Raw genomic sequence first — 19,410 nt, 5'->3', positions numbered from 1 at the left:
TCTCATTAAGTATTTTCTGAAAGAAAATCCAATTCCAAAAAATATTTTTGCATACTCTCCCGAATTAGGGAACATTGAACTCGTAGAATATCTTTTAAATCAAGAAGGAATTGATATTAATGTTAAAGATATTTATTTATTTTGTTTGATATTAATTTCAATAATTTGATAATTTAAAATAATATCTGGAAATTATGTAAATTAATTTATACAGCACTTATTTGTGCATCTGAATTTGGTTACGCCGAAATAGTTAAATTACTTCTTGAACAAGAAGGAAATGATATTAATGCTAAAAATATTTTTTTATTTTATTTGAAATTTATTTTAATAATTTTCGATTTTAAAATAATATTTGGAAATTATTTAAATTAAATAGTTCAGCACTTATTTTTGCATCTTGGAATAGTCATACAGAAATAGTTAAATTACTTCTTGAACAAAAAGGAATTGATATTAATGCTAAAAATATTTATTTGTTTTATTTAATATTTATTTTAATAATTTTATATTTACAAATAATATTTGGAAATTATTTAAATTATTTAGAACAGCACTTATTTATGCATCTTATAATGGTCGTACAGAAATAGTTAAGTTACTTCTTGAACAAAAAGGAATTGATATTAATGCTCAGGATATTTATTTGTTTTATTTAATATTTATTTTAATAATTTAATATTTCAAAATAATATTTGGAAATTATATAAATTATTTAGAACAGCACTTATTTGTGCATCTTCAAATGGTCATACAGAAATAGTTAAATTACTTCTTGAACAAGAAGGAATTGATATTAATGCTAAATCTATTTATTTGTTTTATTTAATATTTATTTTTAATAATTTGATATTTCAAAATAATATTTGGAAATTATATAAATTATTTGATACAGCACTTATTTGTGCATCTTCAAATGGTCATACAGAAATAGTTAAATTACTAAATGAAAAAGGGGCTAATTAAAAGAAATTGCCATAAAACGCGATCCCAATAAAGTGACGACAAAAGTGGTTTTGATGTATAAAAAATTTGTGATAAGAAGAGAAACATAATGTAATCGAAGAGATACAGAGGTAGAATGCGCTATAACAATAGTAATACCAATGGCAGCCCCAATTTCGGGACCAAGTGTACGTGATAATAAATAATAACATCCGCCTTCTTTCATTTCTCCATTAGTGGCAATAACACAAATACTTGTAAGTGTTCCAATGGAAACACATGTGGTAATAAAATAAAAAAAGAAGACTATAGCCCCAACCAATGTTTGAAATCGTACGAGGTAAATCAAGGAAAATATGTAACACATAGAAGATTATAAAATACAGGAATAAAGACACCAGAAAACCAGTGGAAAGTATGTTTTATATTAATGTGATCTGTTAAATACAGAAATTTCCATCATTTATATTAATATTTATTTAAGTCACATTATTTTTAATCTTCATTGGAGTCTTTTTTTAAGAAAAGTTATTCCATCAATTACCACAGCAGCAATTACAATTACAGCAATTGCCCAAGGAGGTGCATCTGTATAAACGACGACAGTACTACTCATTGGTTCAATACCTCCGAATTTTTTATCACCGAAATTTACGGTGACAATAACCCTATTATTACCGAACACTGTTTGTTGTACTTTCCAATCATCAGACAAATATTTATGATCAGTCATTTCATAATATCCAGTTAAATAAGAAATTTCTTCTGCAGTTTTATAAGATTGAACGAATCTATTTTTTATATCTTTCCCAAATTGTTTGATTAAACAAAAACATTGGCGGAGTTCCATATAATCGATTAAACAAATCTCTTTTATCCCATTGAGGAATTACTTTCGAATTATGATCTCCCCAATACCAATAACTTATAACACAATCATGATAAACAAGTTCGAACAAAGGAATTCGTAAAGTTTCATCAACCATATATTGAGTTTCTTCAGGAACATAAGTAAACACTGTTTCTAAATCTCTTCCAGAGTTAGGTACTCTATATTCGCCAGGACTCATCATTCCTTCAAAGAAATCGCAATTAGGTATAGCTTGTTCTTTACCATTCTCTGTTCCTACAACAAATCCACGATTTGTATATTCCTTTAAAAGTTCGATTCGTGCTTCTAATGACATTGTTCGAGTCATAGGATGATCTGGATGATAACATTCACGATAAGGTGATGCAAATGTCGTATCAATAAATCGTGTTGTGAAGTTATAACCAGAAGAAATTTCTTTATCAAGTTTCTTCTTTGCATATTCAGGCGCTCTTAAGTCACATAATACTGGACAACCAACTCGTGGACATTCTTCAAGTGTTGAACCTGCTGGACATGATAAATTATTTACTGACCATGAAGTAATTATTTGATTATTTTCATCAACAATAACATCATCAGGAAATGCATCATAAAAATATGCTGTCGAATTACTTACATAACCTTTGATAATATTTTCGGGATCCATTTGATCTTGATAAATATCATATCGACTTGAAAGGATATTAGTCATATTATTATTCATATAATTAACTTCACTGATTGATCCTCCACCTGATGATAATATTCGTTCGATTCCTAACGATTGCATTTCGGTATATAATTTGATTTTATTAATATTAAAACTACCAACAGTCCATACATTAACTGCGCCAATTAATTTATCAACGTTTGGACGAGTTTTAATTTTCTCTGTAAATGGTACTAAATATCCTTTTTCTTGCGCATATTTTCGATATCTTTTGGCTATAGAAACATGATTTCCTTCTAAAAAGACATAACGAAGTTTTCGAGGATATGAAAAACGGCCTTTCTCAAGACTAAATCGTGGTTTAATATATAAATATTCTTCATTATAACGGACAACGGCTACTGAACTATCATAAGGCGTTTCAAATATTATTATCATTGAACTTTGATCATTTGTTTGACCAACAAATCCCATTGATAAACTATAAATACTATAATAAAATTCATCACGTCCAAGAAGTTCGGTTAAATCAACAGGAAGTGTGATGCCTTCACAGTATGGAAGTACAATACGATCTCCAAGTGAAGAGATAAATGGAAACGGATAATCTGGTGGAAGAATTTCGGAGTCATTGTTATCAAGAGCAACTGTAGATCGAAATCCATCCTCTAAAAAGTTCAATATTAAAGTGAATAAGATTATCTGGGTGTAATTGTATCAATAGAAATTGAACTACTGGTCGTTTTTAAATTTATTGTAGTGCCACCAATAGTTTGTCTACGTTGAGTCAAGTTCGTTGAGTGGTTTTATCATAAATTGTCATATTTAATAAAAGAGTATCATATGTTAATTTGATGTTTGAATTTTCAAGTTCGACATTTCGAATTGTGGGTGCATCGTAGTGACCAGTTATATCCCACTTTATAGATTTAAACTTAAAATTGGTAATATTACTTCCGACAAAACGAAATGTGAAATTACGTGAATTTCCTGGAATAATCCATTTTCTAGTATATGTAGTATATTCGCCAGGTGAATCAACAACTGGATAAGATTGAAATGACCAATCTGGTTCATTATTAAAATCGTATGGAATGATTTGAAATTTAGCATCTCCTTTTATATAAAAAACATCGCCAGTAACAGTTACTTCATCACCAGGATGCCATGAGATACGAGGTGATGTAACAGAATAATCTTTTTCACCAATATGTGAAAAAGAAAATTCATTATCTGTTTGTTGGAGTTCAGTTTCGCAATCTCCTGTTGAAATGCCATTACACCAAGTACTGAAACGAGTAATTTCAGTTAGAGAAAGGAAGAAAAACAGAAACACCAGGATTGTCCAAACTGTAAATAAGGTAATTCAATGCAAGAAAACTTTTTCACTCAAAAATTCATTATCGTTCTATAGAAAAATCCATCGGCAGCTGTTTACAGCATCATTTCAAAGCATTACACAACTGTACAACGTTTGCACTTTTTGTCGTTTTTCTCCATGTAAATTATACAAGTTTCACACCAAATATTTGGAAACTCATGTCCAGAATAATATATTTGCTTGCGAAGTTTATATTAAAGAAGTAATTACATGAGGACGCATTCGATCTTTTCAAATGTTTCCATATTCTTCTGTATAAAACATCACAGTAATTTTAATTAATTTTTTAGTTAAATTTTCTCCTCATTTCATCCAAGTTCAGCGAGATTCTTCTCAGACTTCTCGAGTATGATACGTGCTCTAATGACTCTTGACTCGAGCTCCAATCTCTTGAGCAAACTTTCCTTTGTTGTTCCAACTCTCACGACAGCGCCGCCCTTCTTTGCAGCTTCTTCTTGTTTCTTCCTTTGTTCTCTCTTATTGTTCAAAGCAGTTTCTGCGGAGTTTGCTAATGCGTTTGCACCTTTACATATTACCACTACGCCTTCTCTCAGTGCCTTTGCTTCAGGTGACTCATTGTTATGCGGCTTTGCGAATTTCTCTCCGATTCCATTTAATCCTTTCATTCTGTCGATGACTAAAGTTTCGGGTTCTTCGACTTTCTTTTCTTGTGAAGTAATTTTAGTTGACGCGTCGAGTAATAATTTCATTTGTTCAGTTACTTCTTCAGTTAATGAAAGATAACTATCGACGCTTTCTTCACTACTTGGATGTGCCTTCGCATGTAACACAACATGATTTACAGAGTCGCATAAAGTGATACCAATTCCTAACATGTTTGTAGCATATTCACGTGAGATACTTGACTTCATTGTCTTGACTTTATCATTATAAGTTTCTAATGATGATTTAACTTGTGTTAATGGATTTAATACATTAGTGAACTTAGCGTTAACTGCATTTTGTGCTTTAGCTTCTTCTTCGGCTATTTCTAATGCCTTTTGCGCGATTTTCTGTGTCTCTTCAATTGCGTTCTTAATGTTTTCTCTATATTTCGGTGATTGTCCATCCCAATCACCACTTAACATGAATCTACTACGTAATTCCTTAAGTAATGAATCATAATTTACTGCAATGTTACTACAAGTAGTTGCTAAACCACTTTGCAATTCTAAGTTCATCGATATAGCTGAAACTCTTAATGTTTGTAATACGACATTATCTATAGCTGTATATACTTCGTTCATTGAATCTGCTAATTGTGCATTCTTTGCATTAGGGAATAATCCATAAAATGCTTTAGACTTTTGTTGATAAATATTAATATATTCATTTAACTTCTTAACTGAATCAATAACTTTCAAATTAGCAGTGTCTTTAGGTACTGATGGCATTACATAACGTTTCTTAAGTTTTTCGGCATTTTCTAAATCAGGTACTATAGGTACAGCATCAGTTAACTTATTAATAACACGTGTTAACCCACCAAATGAATCACTTAAGTTAATGAAGTCATGAGTTAAATCAAATAATGCCGAATCTTGTTTGTTTAATGTTGGATTTTTAGCATTAGCTTTGAATTGTCCAAATTGTTCTTTAATAGTAACAAATAAATTATTAAATTCTTTCTCTGCTTGTTTATCAGTATTTAATTGTAATAATTTAGTTGATTTAGTTTCTAATTCTTTCATAGATTTCTCTAATTTTTCGACTTGTGAATTGAACATTATTTCAAATGTTTCGGGGATTTTAGATTCTGCTCTAGCTGTAATAGTTGAAGATAATGATTTAATTACATCAGAAGCAATTCTCATGAATTCTAATTTAGATTTACCGATATCTGATGTAGGCTTTTTGTTTATAAATTGGGATATTAGTATCTTCCATAATATCAAGCATCGAATCAAACATTCTATTAAATGAACGTGTAGATCTACGAATAGAAGTAGAAGAAACTGCAGAAGTCTTAAGGATATCAATCATTGAACGTACTGATATTAAAGAAGAATCGAATATTCTAATACAATCATTATAAATCGAATCATTTTCACATGATGTAACATTTAATCCTTGGAATATAGCTGCTATAGAATTAGAGACATATTCAATGATTTCTGCAATTGCTTGAGTTTTAGATGATTTATTTCTATTTTGGACTGATTCAATTAAATTCTTTGTAGATACACCAATCTTTTGCATAGAATTAGAAATAACTTTTTGGACATCTGTAGCTGTCTTAAGTTTTTCAATTAATTCATAAGGATTCTTAGTTTCTTTATTAATGATTGTAATTAAATCTGTTCGAAGTTCTGTTAATGACTTTAATAATTCAGGACTAATCTTACCATGAATTGCATAAGATTTTTCAACTAATGGTAATATCTTATTAATTTTAGGTTCCATAGCTTTAAGATATGAATCATTAGTACCAAATGATAATGAATGAATATTTAATCCTTTGAATTGAATAATTTCTTTGTTCATTAAATCAATATCTTGATTTTGTATAGCTTTAGCCATTGAAGCAAAACAATTTACTGTTGAAGATATTGGATTTTCATCTTTATTTTCAACTATAGCTGAATCAATATTTTGGAATGTAGAATATAAATCTGCTAATAATTTCCTAAAGTTAGAAGCTGTTTCTTGTGTAGATTTAACACAAGAAGCGTTTTGTAATGCTTCAATTGATGACATAATGTTTAATGGATTTAATTTAAGTTGAGATTTAACTTGAGGTTTAAGTGATGAAGAAACTCTAGAATAAGAAGCTACAAGTTGTGGAGCAATTTCTACTAATTTACGGATTTGATTAGAATAAGAAGTAGATTTAGAATCATAAATTTGATTAACAATATTTAATGCTTCTTTATTTTCTGCTATTAAAATAGATTTAACTTCTTCTGATGGAATATTATACATTGTAGGGACTATAGTAATTAATCCTTGATAAGCTGATGCTACTCTTGAAGCATTTTGTTTCTCACTTGGGATTTTAACATCCATTACTTGTCCAATAATTAAATCATCATAATTAATTGATTTATCAAAGAATGATTTAAGTTCATCTGTTAAATTATCTTTTTCTAATTCTGTAACTATATTAATATCTTTAGGTGTAATAGTATCTGTTAAATTAGTTAATACTGTAAGTCCTCTAGTATTCGTTTCTTTAGTTTGTTTTTGATAAGTTTGTAAAACATCTTCTGCTTTAGCATCAATTGTAATTAATGACTTAAGCATATCTTGATAATCAATAACTTCATCTTGTGTAAATGGATCTGATGTAGCTGTTTCATATGTAGAAGTATTATGAACAAATTCATCTAAACCTTTAATACCTTTAAGTTGTTTTAATTTAATATTTTCTAATTTCTCTGTTAAACAAGTACGAGCAAATTGTTCATCTGATAATTTAGATGCTGTTTTAATTTTAGTATTAGTTAAAGGTTTAATAGGTGTTAATACTTGAATTGAAGATACTAATGTAGGCTTTTGATGTTCTATAGCTTGTTCAGTAGATTTAATAATTGTAGTTTGTAATGAATTTGTAACATTAACTAATTTAATACCATTTAATTTAGCATCTTTACTTTCTTTAGATTCATCAGTAATTATTTGTTGTAACATTACTTGTTCTACTATTAATTGATCTTTATTAGTATGTTCTAAAATATTATTTAATTTAGAATTATCATTTAAGACTTTAACTTGTTGAATTAAAGAAGAACTAAACTTAGGTACATCATTAGCTGTAATATTCTTAAGTGCATTATTCTTATCTTCATCTGTAATTGATGCTAACATTGGATTTAAGTCATTACGTGCTTCCATTAATTTAATAAGTTTATTTTGAACACCTTTAACTATAATATTTTCTTGAAGTGATTTAACTTTCTTTTCAATTTGATCTGCTTTTTCGATTTGTGGTAAATCTTTTGTAGACACAGATACTATACCTATACCTGGTTGACGTTGAATGATTGCAGCCATATCAAATATACGTGATTGTTTTTGTAATAATTCTGCTATATAAGGATCGAATTTATTTAATTTAGAAACTTCTTTAACTAATAATGAATATACACGTTTTTGATCATCTTTAGTTAAATTATTAATTAAATCTGTAACATTAGATAAATTACTAGAAGATAATTCAATTAATCTTTCTAAAATTGCTCGTGTAGTTTCAAGTTGTTCTGATGAAAATGTAGGTTTAGCTGTTAATATTTGTTTCGATAAATCAGGTGTTATAGTATTAAATGTTTTAAGTAAAGTTTTAACTTGTTCAATACGATTAAGATTAGTTAATTTAGAATTAGTCTTTTCATAACCATTCATAATTTGTGAATCGATAAGTGGTTTAATACCATCTAAAGGTTTAGTAGTCTTTCTAAGTAAATTATTTTGTTGATCTTGTAATTGATTAAATAATTGATTCATTTTACTATTTAAGTCAATTGATTTATTAATACCTGGACAATATTTATTAAGTAATTCTGGATTAGTTAAAATAGATTTAATTGCTGATAATATTTGTTGTTGTTCTAATAATTCTTGAGCTGAAAGTTGTTGAGTAAGTTGTAATATTTTAGTTGGATCATTAAATTGTGTAATTAATGATTTACTTTGCATAGATATTTGTCTAGCATTTAATATATTACTATTAGTAGGTTGATTTAATTTAGGTATAATTTGAGCTGCATTCTTATTTGTAGTTAATTGTTTTTGTTGAATATCAGAAATCTTTTGCATACAAGTTAATCTATTAAGTAAATCATAAGAAAATTGTTGTGCTTCTAATATATCAGAAGGATTAACATAATAATTTAACTTTAAGACTTCTGGATTTTCTTTAATAATTTCTTGTTGTAAAGAATTTAATGAAGCAAAAATAGCTGTTTTAGATACATCATCTTTACCAGATTCAGATGACATTAAAGATTGACCAAATTCACCAGTTAATAACTTTAATGAATGTTGTAAAATCCTTTGTTGAATAATAATTTGTTCTGGTAATAAATTCTTTTGGAATGCATTTAATAATTCTGGTGAAGATACTAAATTAACTTGTTTAAGAATATTTTGTTGTTGTTCTAATAATTGATGTGGTGTAATTGGTGAACTAAGTAATTGTAAACCTTCTGGTGATTGTACAAATTTAAATAAATCTGGAATATTAACTGATAATTGTTGTTGAATAGTAATTAATTCATTAATTAATGCTAATTGTGAATAACCTCTTTGAATTGAAGCAGATAAATCATCAGATTTAATTGAAGTATTTGGTAAATTACCTGTTTGAAGTTTATCCATTATAGATTTAAATAATTGTTGTTGAATAGCATTAGTTTGTTCGACATGTGATTGAATTGGTAAATCAACATTACGATCGATAGCTTGAGTTAAATTATGTGTTAATAATAATTGTTGTGATAATATTTGATCTGGTGATAAACGTGATTGTAATTTATGTAATTCTGATGATGATTGTAATGCTTCAAATTGTTGTTGAATAGAATTAATAGAAGAACTTGCTTGATCTGAAGTAATATTAGTAATTGGTAATACTTTAGAATTAATTGATGAAATATTTTTAACTACATCTGGGAATTCTGAGATTTGTTGTTGTTGTAATTGTGATATACGTTGTGATAACATTGTACGTTCTATTTGTGCTATTGTAGAATTTTGTTTATCAGTAGTAGGTTCATCTGTTAAATATATTAAATCTTCTAATTTATTTAATAATTCATCATATTCTTTAGGATCAACTGATATTATTGGATCATTTAATGATTGATCAATATTACTTGAATGAAGTGAATGTTTAGGTAATTGCATTGTTTTACCATTTGATAATTTAATATCTAATTTAGTATTAAATTTATTAGTATCTGAAGAACGTTGTTCATTACTTAATTTAGGTATTGAAGCTATTAATTTCTCTAAATATTTAGCTGCTTCTTTAACTAAGTTTAATGCTTCTTTATCAGAAATCATACTAAATAATGATTCTAAATCTGATATTTTATCGATTTCATCAATACTATTATAATCGATTGGTATAACTTTATTTATTAATTCTTCTGATTGTGTTAAACAATTTATTAATGATTCAATATCTATTTTAGTTTGTGATGGATTTTTACTATCAATAATACTTTTAGCTAATTCTGAAGATTTAATAGATTTTTCATGAACTTCTTTAACTGGTATATTCTTATCTATAGCATCAGTTAAGTTTTGTAATAAAGAAGAAATTTTAGCACTACCTAAAGCAAAATCTAAAGGTATTTCTTCAGGATTATTTTCATTAGTATTCTTAATATTATTTGTAGATTTAATAGAAGTACATAATGAAGAAATTACATTAGAACGTAATCCTTGATTAGTAAGATTTTGTATTGGACTTTGCCAATATTTAATAATTGGTTTAATCTTTTCTAATGCTTGAATATGATTTTGAAGTTGTTTAGTATCATCTGATTCTGGTAAAGCTTTTAATATTTGTGGATATAAATCTGATTGATAATTAATTATTAAATTAGATAATTGTTTAATTGTAGGCATATCATAAGAAATACCTCTTTCTTTAAACTTAAGATTTGATACTGCTTGACGTACAAAACCAGATAAAGCAGCAGGTAATTTATGAGATTTATCTTTAGATATTAAATCTTCTGTTTTAGATACTATATCATCTATATGATTTTGGAAATAAGCCATCATAGATAAATCTGTTTGGAATACCCAATCACTAAAATCTTTACCACAATCTTGTAAAGGTTGTACAATAGGTTTAATAGCAGCAATATTTGAAACTTTCTTTAATAATAATTGTAATGAATCATCAATATTATGTAATGGTTGATAATTAAAGACTGCTGTAGGTAATGATTGGCATTGTAATATTAATGAAGTATCTGAACGTTTAATAGCATTTTGTAATTTAGCTAAATAAAACTTAGTTTCATCATCAAACATATTCGAAAATTGTTCAACTCTTTGTTCTAAGAATTCTAATGATTTTTCTAATTGTATTAATTGTAATGCTGCTCTAACAGAAGTTTTAACAGCTAATTTCTCATAAAGATCATTAGCTAAACCTTCAGAAGAACAAGAAATTACTGTTCTTAAAGAATCAGATAATCGAACTAATTCATGAGTTTGCATTGAAGGAGTAATTAATAAAGCAGCATGAGAAATATATACTGGAACTTGTTCTTGATGATCATTAATAAATCCTAAATTATCAGTAAGATTTTCAAATAATTCTGGTTCAACTTCATTATTTCTAGATTCAAATGCACTAAATGTTTGATCTGCTAATTCTTTAACTTGTTTATCAGATAATATTGGTTTCTTAAGTTTAATAGCATCAGAATATCTAATTTCTACTTTCTGTAATGAAGTATAATCATTTAATAAATCAAATAATTTATTAACAGCTTGTAAATAACTTTCATGATCTGGATTTTCTTGTAATAATGGTATTAATAATGAAGTAGATTGATATAATTCATCAAGTGTCATTTGTAATTTACGAGGTTTATCAATTGATTCTGGTAATATAACTATAGATTTATCAATTGTAGTATCTAAAGTTTTAGAATAATCTAATAATGCTTGATTAGATAGAACATCTTGACGTTTAATAAATTCATGTGATTGAGGTTGAATCTTCTTAAGCATTGGTAATACTGTATCAACAAATTCTTTAGAAGTATTAAGATTAAGATGTGGATTTTCTAATATATGTAATATAGTATTAATATTATCATTAACTATACGTGTATTACGTCCGATATAAGGATCATGAATAATAGGTGAAATTAATTCTGATGAAGATATTACAAAATTCATTTTTTCTTTTAAGTCTGATAAAGTTTTCATTAATTGATTTTCATCTGCATCTGGTTTAAATTGATCTATTTTAACTAAACCTAATTGTTGTTCAATTTCTGTTGTAAGTTTAAGTGCATTAGGTCTATCATATAATGTATTAGTATCAACTAATTCTTTATAGAATTGACGTAATGATTCAATTTGTTTACCAAGTTTAGGTATTGATTCTGATAATTCTTCAATAGCTTCAATCTTAGCAAATTGTGATGGATCACTCTTAGGTCTCTTTAATCCTGGTAATTGTCTAATACCATTAATAGCATTATGAGCAGATTCTGCTAATCGACCTAATAATTTAGCTAAATCTTCAATTTCTTTAGGTGTTAAACATTGTCTAAGATCTGGAGGAATTTGTGCATATTTATCTAATAACTTTAACATTATGTTTTTATCTTCTGTAGCATGTTGAATACCATATTTAGGATCATTCAAATGTTCCATTAATACATTATATGAAGTTATAGCATTATCTACCCAATCATTTAGTATAGTTGAAGCTATTTGATTTTGTTTAACTTTAGGATTATTTAAATGTCCTTTAAATACATTTGAACATTCATTTAATATTGGGACATAATTACGTATTAAATTCTTACAATCTTCAAATGTAGGAATAATTTCTTGTAATGTTTCACCTAATACATTAGATAATTCATTAAGTCGATCTTGATGTTTCTTATTAGCTTTAAATGCTTGAACTTGTGATAATGTTGGTGTGATTTGAATAAGTTCTTTTTCAAGTTTAGATGCAAGTTTATATAAATTCATATTAGGTTTAGTAGCCATAGCACGTAATTCTTTATCTATTTCATCATTTAATGTAATATATTTACCAAAGATACTCTTCAAATTTTCATTTTGTGATATTTCTGGTAATTTCTCTAATTCTTGTAATGATTGTTGGAATCCATCTAAAGCTTTTTCTAATGCATTTACCATATTTTGTGTAGGTAATCTTCTAAATGGTTCACATTTAGCTTTTCTTATAGCATTTAATGCATCGATAGCCGAAGTTAATAAATGATTAGTCATTTGTTCAAGTTGTAAATTATTAGTTAAATCAGATACTTTACGTGATGTAGGTTGAATACGTTCAACAATTTGTTGAAGTTTATTTACTACATTTACAGCACTTAAAATATTTTCATTAGCAAAAGGTCTTTCATGTAATTCATCTCTAGTTTGAACTTGAGTTAAATAATTTGTCTTTAATTGTGTAGCTTGGAATTCAAGTTTTTCATGTAATTCTTTATTAATTTTAATATAAGGATTCTCAGAACTAATAGCCATTAAATTAAGTACACGTGCAGTTTCTCCTTGAAGTTGTTGGAATTTCTTTAAATGATTTAGATGTGAAAATTCTTCTGATAAAGGTTGTTCACTTAAAGTAGATTTAACATTAGTAATTAAACGTTCATATAAAACAGGATAAGTAGGATCATTAGTTATATCACTTAATTGATTAACAAAACTATGAATTTCAGGTAATAAATCATGAACTTTTAATATTGATTGTTGTGCACTATATACACATTGACCACTTGTAGGATTATTCATAAAGTTTGGTAATATTTTATCAATAGTATTTAAGACATCTTTAATTTTTCCTACTGAATGACCTAATGAAGTACGTTGATTATCTGTAAGTTTTAATATAATTTCTGGTGGTAATGAAGCATAACGATTCCAAATTGTAGTTAAATCATCGGATACACGTTGAACATTTTGTGGTGTAATATTAACTGTACTTAATGAATATAAGATTTTAGTTAATTCAGGTACATCTTGTTGAAGTTTTTGGATGAAACTTGTTAAACCTAATGGGACATTAGACATTTTAGAAAATTGTTGTTCTAATAATTGATAATTTTGTAATGTATTTTGTAATGCTTCAATTGCTTGTGTACGATTACCATCATTTAATGCATCGATATTTAAGTTTTCAAATGCTATTTGTAATGATTGAGAATCATGATCTAATTCTTCTACTTTAGGACGTAAATAAGAAGTTATCGATTTATTAGAAGCTATTTGTTGATCATTCATTAATTGTGATGAAGTTATTACATTATTTTGAAGTATTTGTATTGCCTTTTCTAATAATCGATGATCACCTGGATAAAATTGATAGAATTGTGTAGTTCTATCTTGTTTATAATTATTTAATACATCTGATTTTAATAATGATTCAATTTTTCCAATTAAATCATGATATAAGTTTTCTATTTCTGGAATATTAATACCTTTTTCTTTAGCTTTAGTAATAACATTACCAACTGCATTTAATTGTTTTAAGATATCATTTAATTGAGGAATTAAATGTTTACGCATCATTTCTGGATTACCATTAGCTTTTAATAAATTAGAAGCTATTTGTGTTAATGTAGAAGAAGACATTAATAATTGTTTTGTTAATTGATTAGGATTATCAAGGAATTTAGCATATAATGGATAATTCTTTTGTAATTGTGTCACTAAAATTTCTTGTAAATCAGAAATATTTAATAATGCATTAGCTAAACATTGATCTTCTCTTAAAGGTGAAACTCTTACTGGTATTACTGAACCTGCATCAGTAGAAACAAATGAATTCCTAAGTTTAATATCTAATGAAGATAAAGCTAATTCTAATTTCTTTTTAGCTGGTTCAATAGCAGCTTTAAGTTCATTAATTTTACTTCTAATTTCACCTATATAAGGAGTAATATCTAAATCATTACCTGCTATATCTTGGAATCTTTTACGTAATGAATCAAGTGAATCTAATAAAGGTAAGAAGATTTGTTTAGTTTCATCATCACAACCATCTAAATATTGTTTTAATTGATCATGTAAAAAGTTAAGTTGACCATATAAATCATTAGGATCAGAAGTATTTAATCCATCACTCATAATATTTAATTGATCTAATAAAGCATCTAATAAACCATCACCACGTTTATACATTAAAGCATCAGAAAGTAATCTCCAATCAATATTATCTTCTTTCTTATTAAATAATTTATCATCATATTGTGTATTTAAGTCATCAAATGAATCTGCTGGATTTACATCAGTATCATTTAATAAAGCATTACGATCTAACATATTTAATATATCATCATAACCTTCATTAATATCATCTAATGCTATATCTAAGAAATTAGGGAAATCTCTAAATTCTGGCATATTAAGTAATTCTATTAAATCATTAATAAATGAATAAATTTCTCGTGAATGTTCTTCTGATTCTATTTCAATATCACAATAAATACCATTTTCATCATTAAATGTTAATTCAACAGTATCTTCATGTCTAAGATAAGAATTTAATTTAGGCCAATAAATAATACAATATTGTTTTTGTTTTTGTACTCCATTAATAGTAATATTATAAGGTGATAATGATATAGTACATTCTCTTCTAGCTTTCTTGTTGACATTAATAATATCAGTATAATAACATTTATAAGTTTCTGATCCATAACCTACTAAATTATTAGCTAATATAATATAACGAACCATAGAATTAATTGGTAACATTGGTACAACTGAATTTGCTGCTGCTTTAAATCTTCGTAATGTATCATCATGAACATGTAATATTCTTTGGTAATAATTGTGTTAATTCTTCAATTGTCATTTTATTTGCTTGAATTGATACTTCTGATTGTTGAGAAGATTCTGCATATAAACTTAATATAGCTAATTCAAATGCTTGTTCTTCAGTCATTGTCATTATACCTGATAAAGCCATTTGTTTAACATCTTTATAACCATTTAATAATGTTTGATAATTACGTAATAAATTCATTGAGAATAATAAGAATCTACGTTTAAGTAATACTTCTACATAATTTGGTGTAGTTAAAAGTATATTATATTTGAAATCTAATGGTCTTCTTTCACCTCTTCATACTTCATATAATGTATAAGCTAAATGTGAACCCAAATTGAAATAATTTGCTAACCTTTGACATTGTGTAAAGATATCAACTTTAATTTCTAATTCAAGTTCTGCTACTCTATGAATTGTAGTAATTACTTGAACAACTGGTGCTATATTCTACTACAAATAAATGTGCTTCATTTACAGGTGAAACTGATGCTAATGTTTGATCACTGTTCAATCAAATTTATAATCATTATCTTTTTTCAAATTTCTTTCTTTGATTTGCTACCATTAATATATAAGCTTTCTTATGTTGAATTGTTAAATCATATAAACCTACTTTTAGCAAGTTCAACTGGAGTTAAATCTTTAGAAATTTGATATATATTTGGAGATGGATGATCTAATTGTCTTTCAACATAAATTGGCATTGCATTATTTTGATTCTTTTTCTAATACTACTATACATTTCTGCACTACTTCTAGATTTTTTTGTATCATATCATGTTCGTTCTAAACCTGGAAGCCAGAATTTCTTATAAGAATCTAATAATTTAACTAATTTTAATTGAACTTTGAGATTCAATTATTAATGTTTGAGTTGAACCACCTTCTTCAGTAACATGAAGGAATAATTTATTTTTAATTAGTGTTGCACTAACTACATTCTTATAATCTATTTTAGCATAATCAGTTTGAGTACTTGGATCATAAATATGTACACCTAAAGGGTCCTATTGCAATATTTACACGTAATAATTTCTTTTGTTTTTTAGCAGATTTTGAATCAACCTCAGATTTTTCTTCAAGTTTACCAGAATAAATTTCACAACCAAAATGATTTAACATTCGAGCAGTAAAGATATATTTCATAATTGCTTGATGTTGTAAGAATTGACCTGAATAACTTGTAATAAGTTCTTTAATCTTATTAAATATTTTATGTTTAAGTTTATAATTTGATGGTAAAAGTTCAGCAATATTATCAATTTGTATATTAGCAGCTTCTTCTGGTGAAGGATAAAGTGTTAATGCATGATAAACAGCTAATTCAATAGCATTATTATCATTAACATCTGGTATACCACTTAATACACTTCTAACTACATCAGGATATAATTGTTCTGATGTATAAGGTGAAATAATATCATCTTTAGTGAATAATAAAGCTCTTCTTCTAAATGTCATCTTATCGAAATCTAAAACTTGTTCTGGTACTGTTAAAGCTAAATCTAATGGGAATTCACCAGTTTCATCTCTAGCATATAATGTATAACCTAATGGGAAATCAACATACATCTTAAAAGCAATTTCATTAATTAATTGATATACAGTTTTCTCAACATTAATTAACATTTCACGATCAAATGTATCTGTATGAATTTGAACTGGCATATAAGTATAATATAAATGAATTGTAACTCCATCAAATGGATTTAATGCACCTAATACTACATCATCTGTAACCCAACGGAAATCATCATCCGAAATTCTAAGTAATGCTGAATATTGACCTGTTGGATCTAATCCTAAGAATTGACAAGCTTTTACGTATAACTTCTTTACCTGTATCTCTTTTATCATAACGATGTCTTTGTGCATTATCACAGTCTTGACAAACGCCTGTAATCACTTCTCCTCCATGTGCACCTGGATTTTCATCGATATCTTGAATCTTTTGCATTAATATTTTTTTTTTGAAGATTCAAATAACTTAAAATTAATGAAGCAATTTCTTCTGCTCGTTCAGATTCAATGTTACAATAACCTGCTGTAAATTCTTCTGTACAATATTTAATTGATAATTCAATACCAAATGTTTCAAGTTTAATGAATTTTTGATATGGCACATTAACTAATACATTCTTTCTATTTTCATCCATAACAAATACTTTATAAGGTCCACAAAATAGGATAACATTAGTTCTTGTAGTATGTCCATTCTTTTCTTCAACAAGAATAACTTGAAATTCTTCACAACCAAATTGTGGTAATGAACGAGCCTTTTGTATATATTTAATCATTGCATTAATTTTACCTTCAACTGGTATAGTATTTAAGAATTCATTGATCTTATTTTTACCTGTCTTATAATTAACTTTCATATTAACAGGTAAATATGCTGGAAAACTATTTTCATTTGGTATAGTTGTAGGTGTTAATACTGTAGGACCATCAGCTACTAAAGCATAATACATTAATTCTAATGCATTATCTTGACTTAATGCTAATCTACCTGATAATATTAATTCACGAACATCACAAAATGCTTGATATAATGATACTGGATCTTCAAGTTCGGATTTTGTAATAATGAAAAATCTTCTTCTAAATTCTAATTCAGAATAACGTGTAGCTTGTTCAGGTATTGAGATATTTGTATCTAAAGGTTTAGGTGGTTGTCCATCTTTAGAAGGTAAATATAAGGTAAAACCTAAATAATGTGCTAAACCATTACCTTTAGCTACGATTGGAATAAGTTCTTCAACTTTTTTAACAATTGGTAATATCATTACTTTAGTTTTACCCATTGAGAAATAAATTTTAATTCTTGGAAATGCTTCAATTACAAATAATATTGTACCACGATAAGGATTAGCAGATGCTAAAGTTTGATCATTTAATACCCATTTATAAGATTCCTTTAATATCCATAATAATATTGCATATTCAATCTTAGGATCAAGTTTCATAATTGGTACAAGTGTATCTGCTACTTCTTTACCTGTTCGAATAGTTTCTAACCAAACCTTTGGTAAATTAACTCTCTTTTCTAAATCAGAAGAAACATAAAAAATCAAGCATTGCTTGACGAACAATACCGTTTTCATCAACAAATCCACCACGTAATCTTTTTAATTGTATCTTCTTGTTCTTTTCTTTGTTCTCTTTGTTTAGCAAGCATTAAATCACGAATAATTTTAATGTTATAATTTAATAACATTAATACTGTATCAATTTCTCTTAATTTGAATTCAATTGATATAATCTTTGATGTCTTAGAATTAACAAATTTTAATACAAGTTTATGACCCATTGATTGAAAACCCTACAATAAATCTATAAGTAATAGCATAAAGTGGTTCTTTTTTGATTTGCTAATATAATATAAATTGTCATTGGACCTATAGCTAATGTTGCACCATAAGTTCGAGAATTTACTCCTTGTGTAACTTCTGTCATTAAACCTTGGAATCTTTCTTCACCAAAACCTGGTAATTTACGTACCATACCTAAATAAAGTTTAGCAGCAATAATTCTTTCTGTTGGAGGATATTGTTCAAATGATTTCTTAAATTTAGCTTCAAATTTCTTATCAACTTTAATATATGGAGGTATTAATTGATCAAATTCAAATACTTTTCTTTGTTTAATTTCATTTGGATCTTTAGCTGTACCATATAAAAAGAGAATTGCTAATTCAATTGCTTGTTCTTCACTAATTCTAACAAGTCCATTTGGATCTATTAATTTTTCTCGACAATCATTAAGTGTAGTAAAAATAGCTTTAGAAGTTTGAAGTACTTCACCAGATAAAATATAAAATCTACGTTTGAATAATAATTGATCATAAGTTGTACATTGTTCAGGGATAGAGAATCTTGTATCTAATGGTCGAGGATTCTTTTCATCTTCTAATGAATAAAGTGTATAACCTGCAATATTAGGTAATGCTAATTTTTCGAAAAGTATTGGTGTAATTTCTTCAATTTTCTTAGTAATATCTAATAATAATGTTTTAGTACTACCATCTGTGAATAAGATTCTCATTGGTCGTTTGT

General features: G+C 27.0%; 4 protein-coding genes across 4 annotated transcripts; all 4 read right to left on the bottom strand.

The window, feature by feature from the left end:
* Positions 1 to 1,736: 1,736 nt before the first annotated feature.
* On the bottom strand, positions 1,737 to 2,942 carry GO595_008768 (Carbohydrate binding domain-containing protein; the record flags this gene model as incomplete). Its single annotated transcript, XM_067922379.1, has 1 exon — positions 1,737 to 2,942. One exon carries the CDS (start codon positions 2,940 to 2,942, stop codon positions 1,737 to 1,739), a length of 1,206 nt encoding a protein of 401 aa, XP_067771007.1.
* Positions 2,943 to 4,157: 1,215 nt separating this feature from the next.
* On the bottom strand, positions 4,158 to 5,576 carry GO595_008767 (uncharacterized protein; the record flags this gene model as incomplete). The annotated part of the gene is made up of 1 exon (XM_067922377.1): positions 4,158 to 5,576. The coding sequence occupies one exon, from the start codon at positions 5,574 to 5,576 to the stop codon at positions 4,158 to 4,160; it is 1,419 nt and encodes a 472-aa protein (XP_067771006.1).
* Positions 5,577 to 5,679: 103 nt separating this feature from the next.
* On the bottom strand, positions 5,680 to 17,230 carry GO595_008766 (uncharacterized protein; the record flags this gene model as incomplete). The annotated part of the gene is made up of 2 exons (XM_067922376.1): positions 5,680 to 15,044; positions 16,351 to 17,230. 2 exons carry the CDS (start codon positions 17,228 to 17,230, stop codon positions 5,680 to 5,682), a joined length of 10,245 nt encoding a protein of 3,414 aa, XP_067771005.1.
* Positions 17,231 to 17,286: 56 nt separating this feature from the next.
* On the bottom strand, positions 17,287 to 18,459 carry GO595_008765 (tyrosine-protein phosphatase non-receptor type 4-like; the record flags this gene model as incomplete). The annotated part of the gene is made up of 1 exon (XM_067922375.1): positions 17,287 to 18,459. One exon carries the CDS (start codon positions 18,457 to 18,459, stop codon positions 17,287 to 17,289), a length of 1,173 nt encoding a protein of 390 aa, XP_067771004.1.
* Between the last annotated feature and the right edge of the window lie 951 nt (positions 18,460 to 19,410).

This window comes from Histomonas meleagridis (assembly GCF_020186115.1).
Source record: "Histomonas meleagridis strain 2922-C6/04-10x chromosome Unknown contig_72, whole genome shotgun sequence".
Lineage (NCBI taxonomy): Eukaryota > Parabasalia > Tritrichomonadida > Dientamoebidae > Histomonas > Histomonas meleagridis.
Note: the sequence above shows the minus strand (reverse complement) of the source record. Positions and strands in the feature narration are given on the sequence as shown.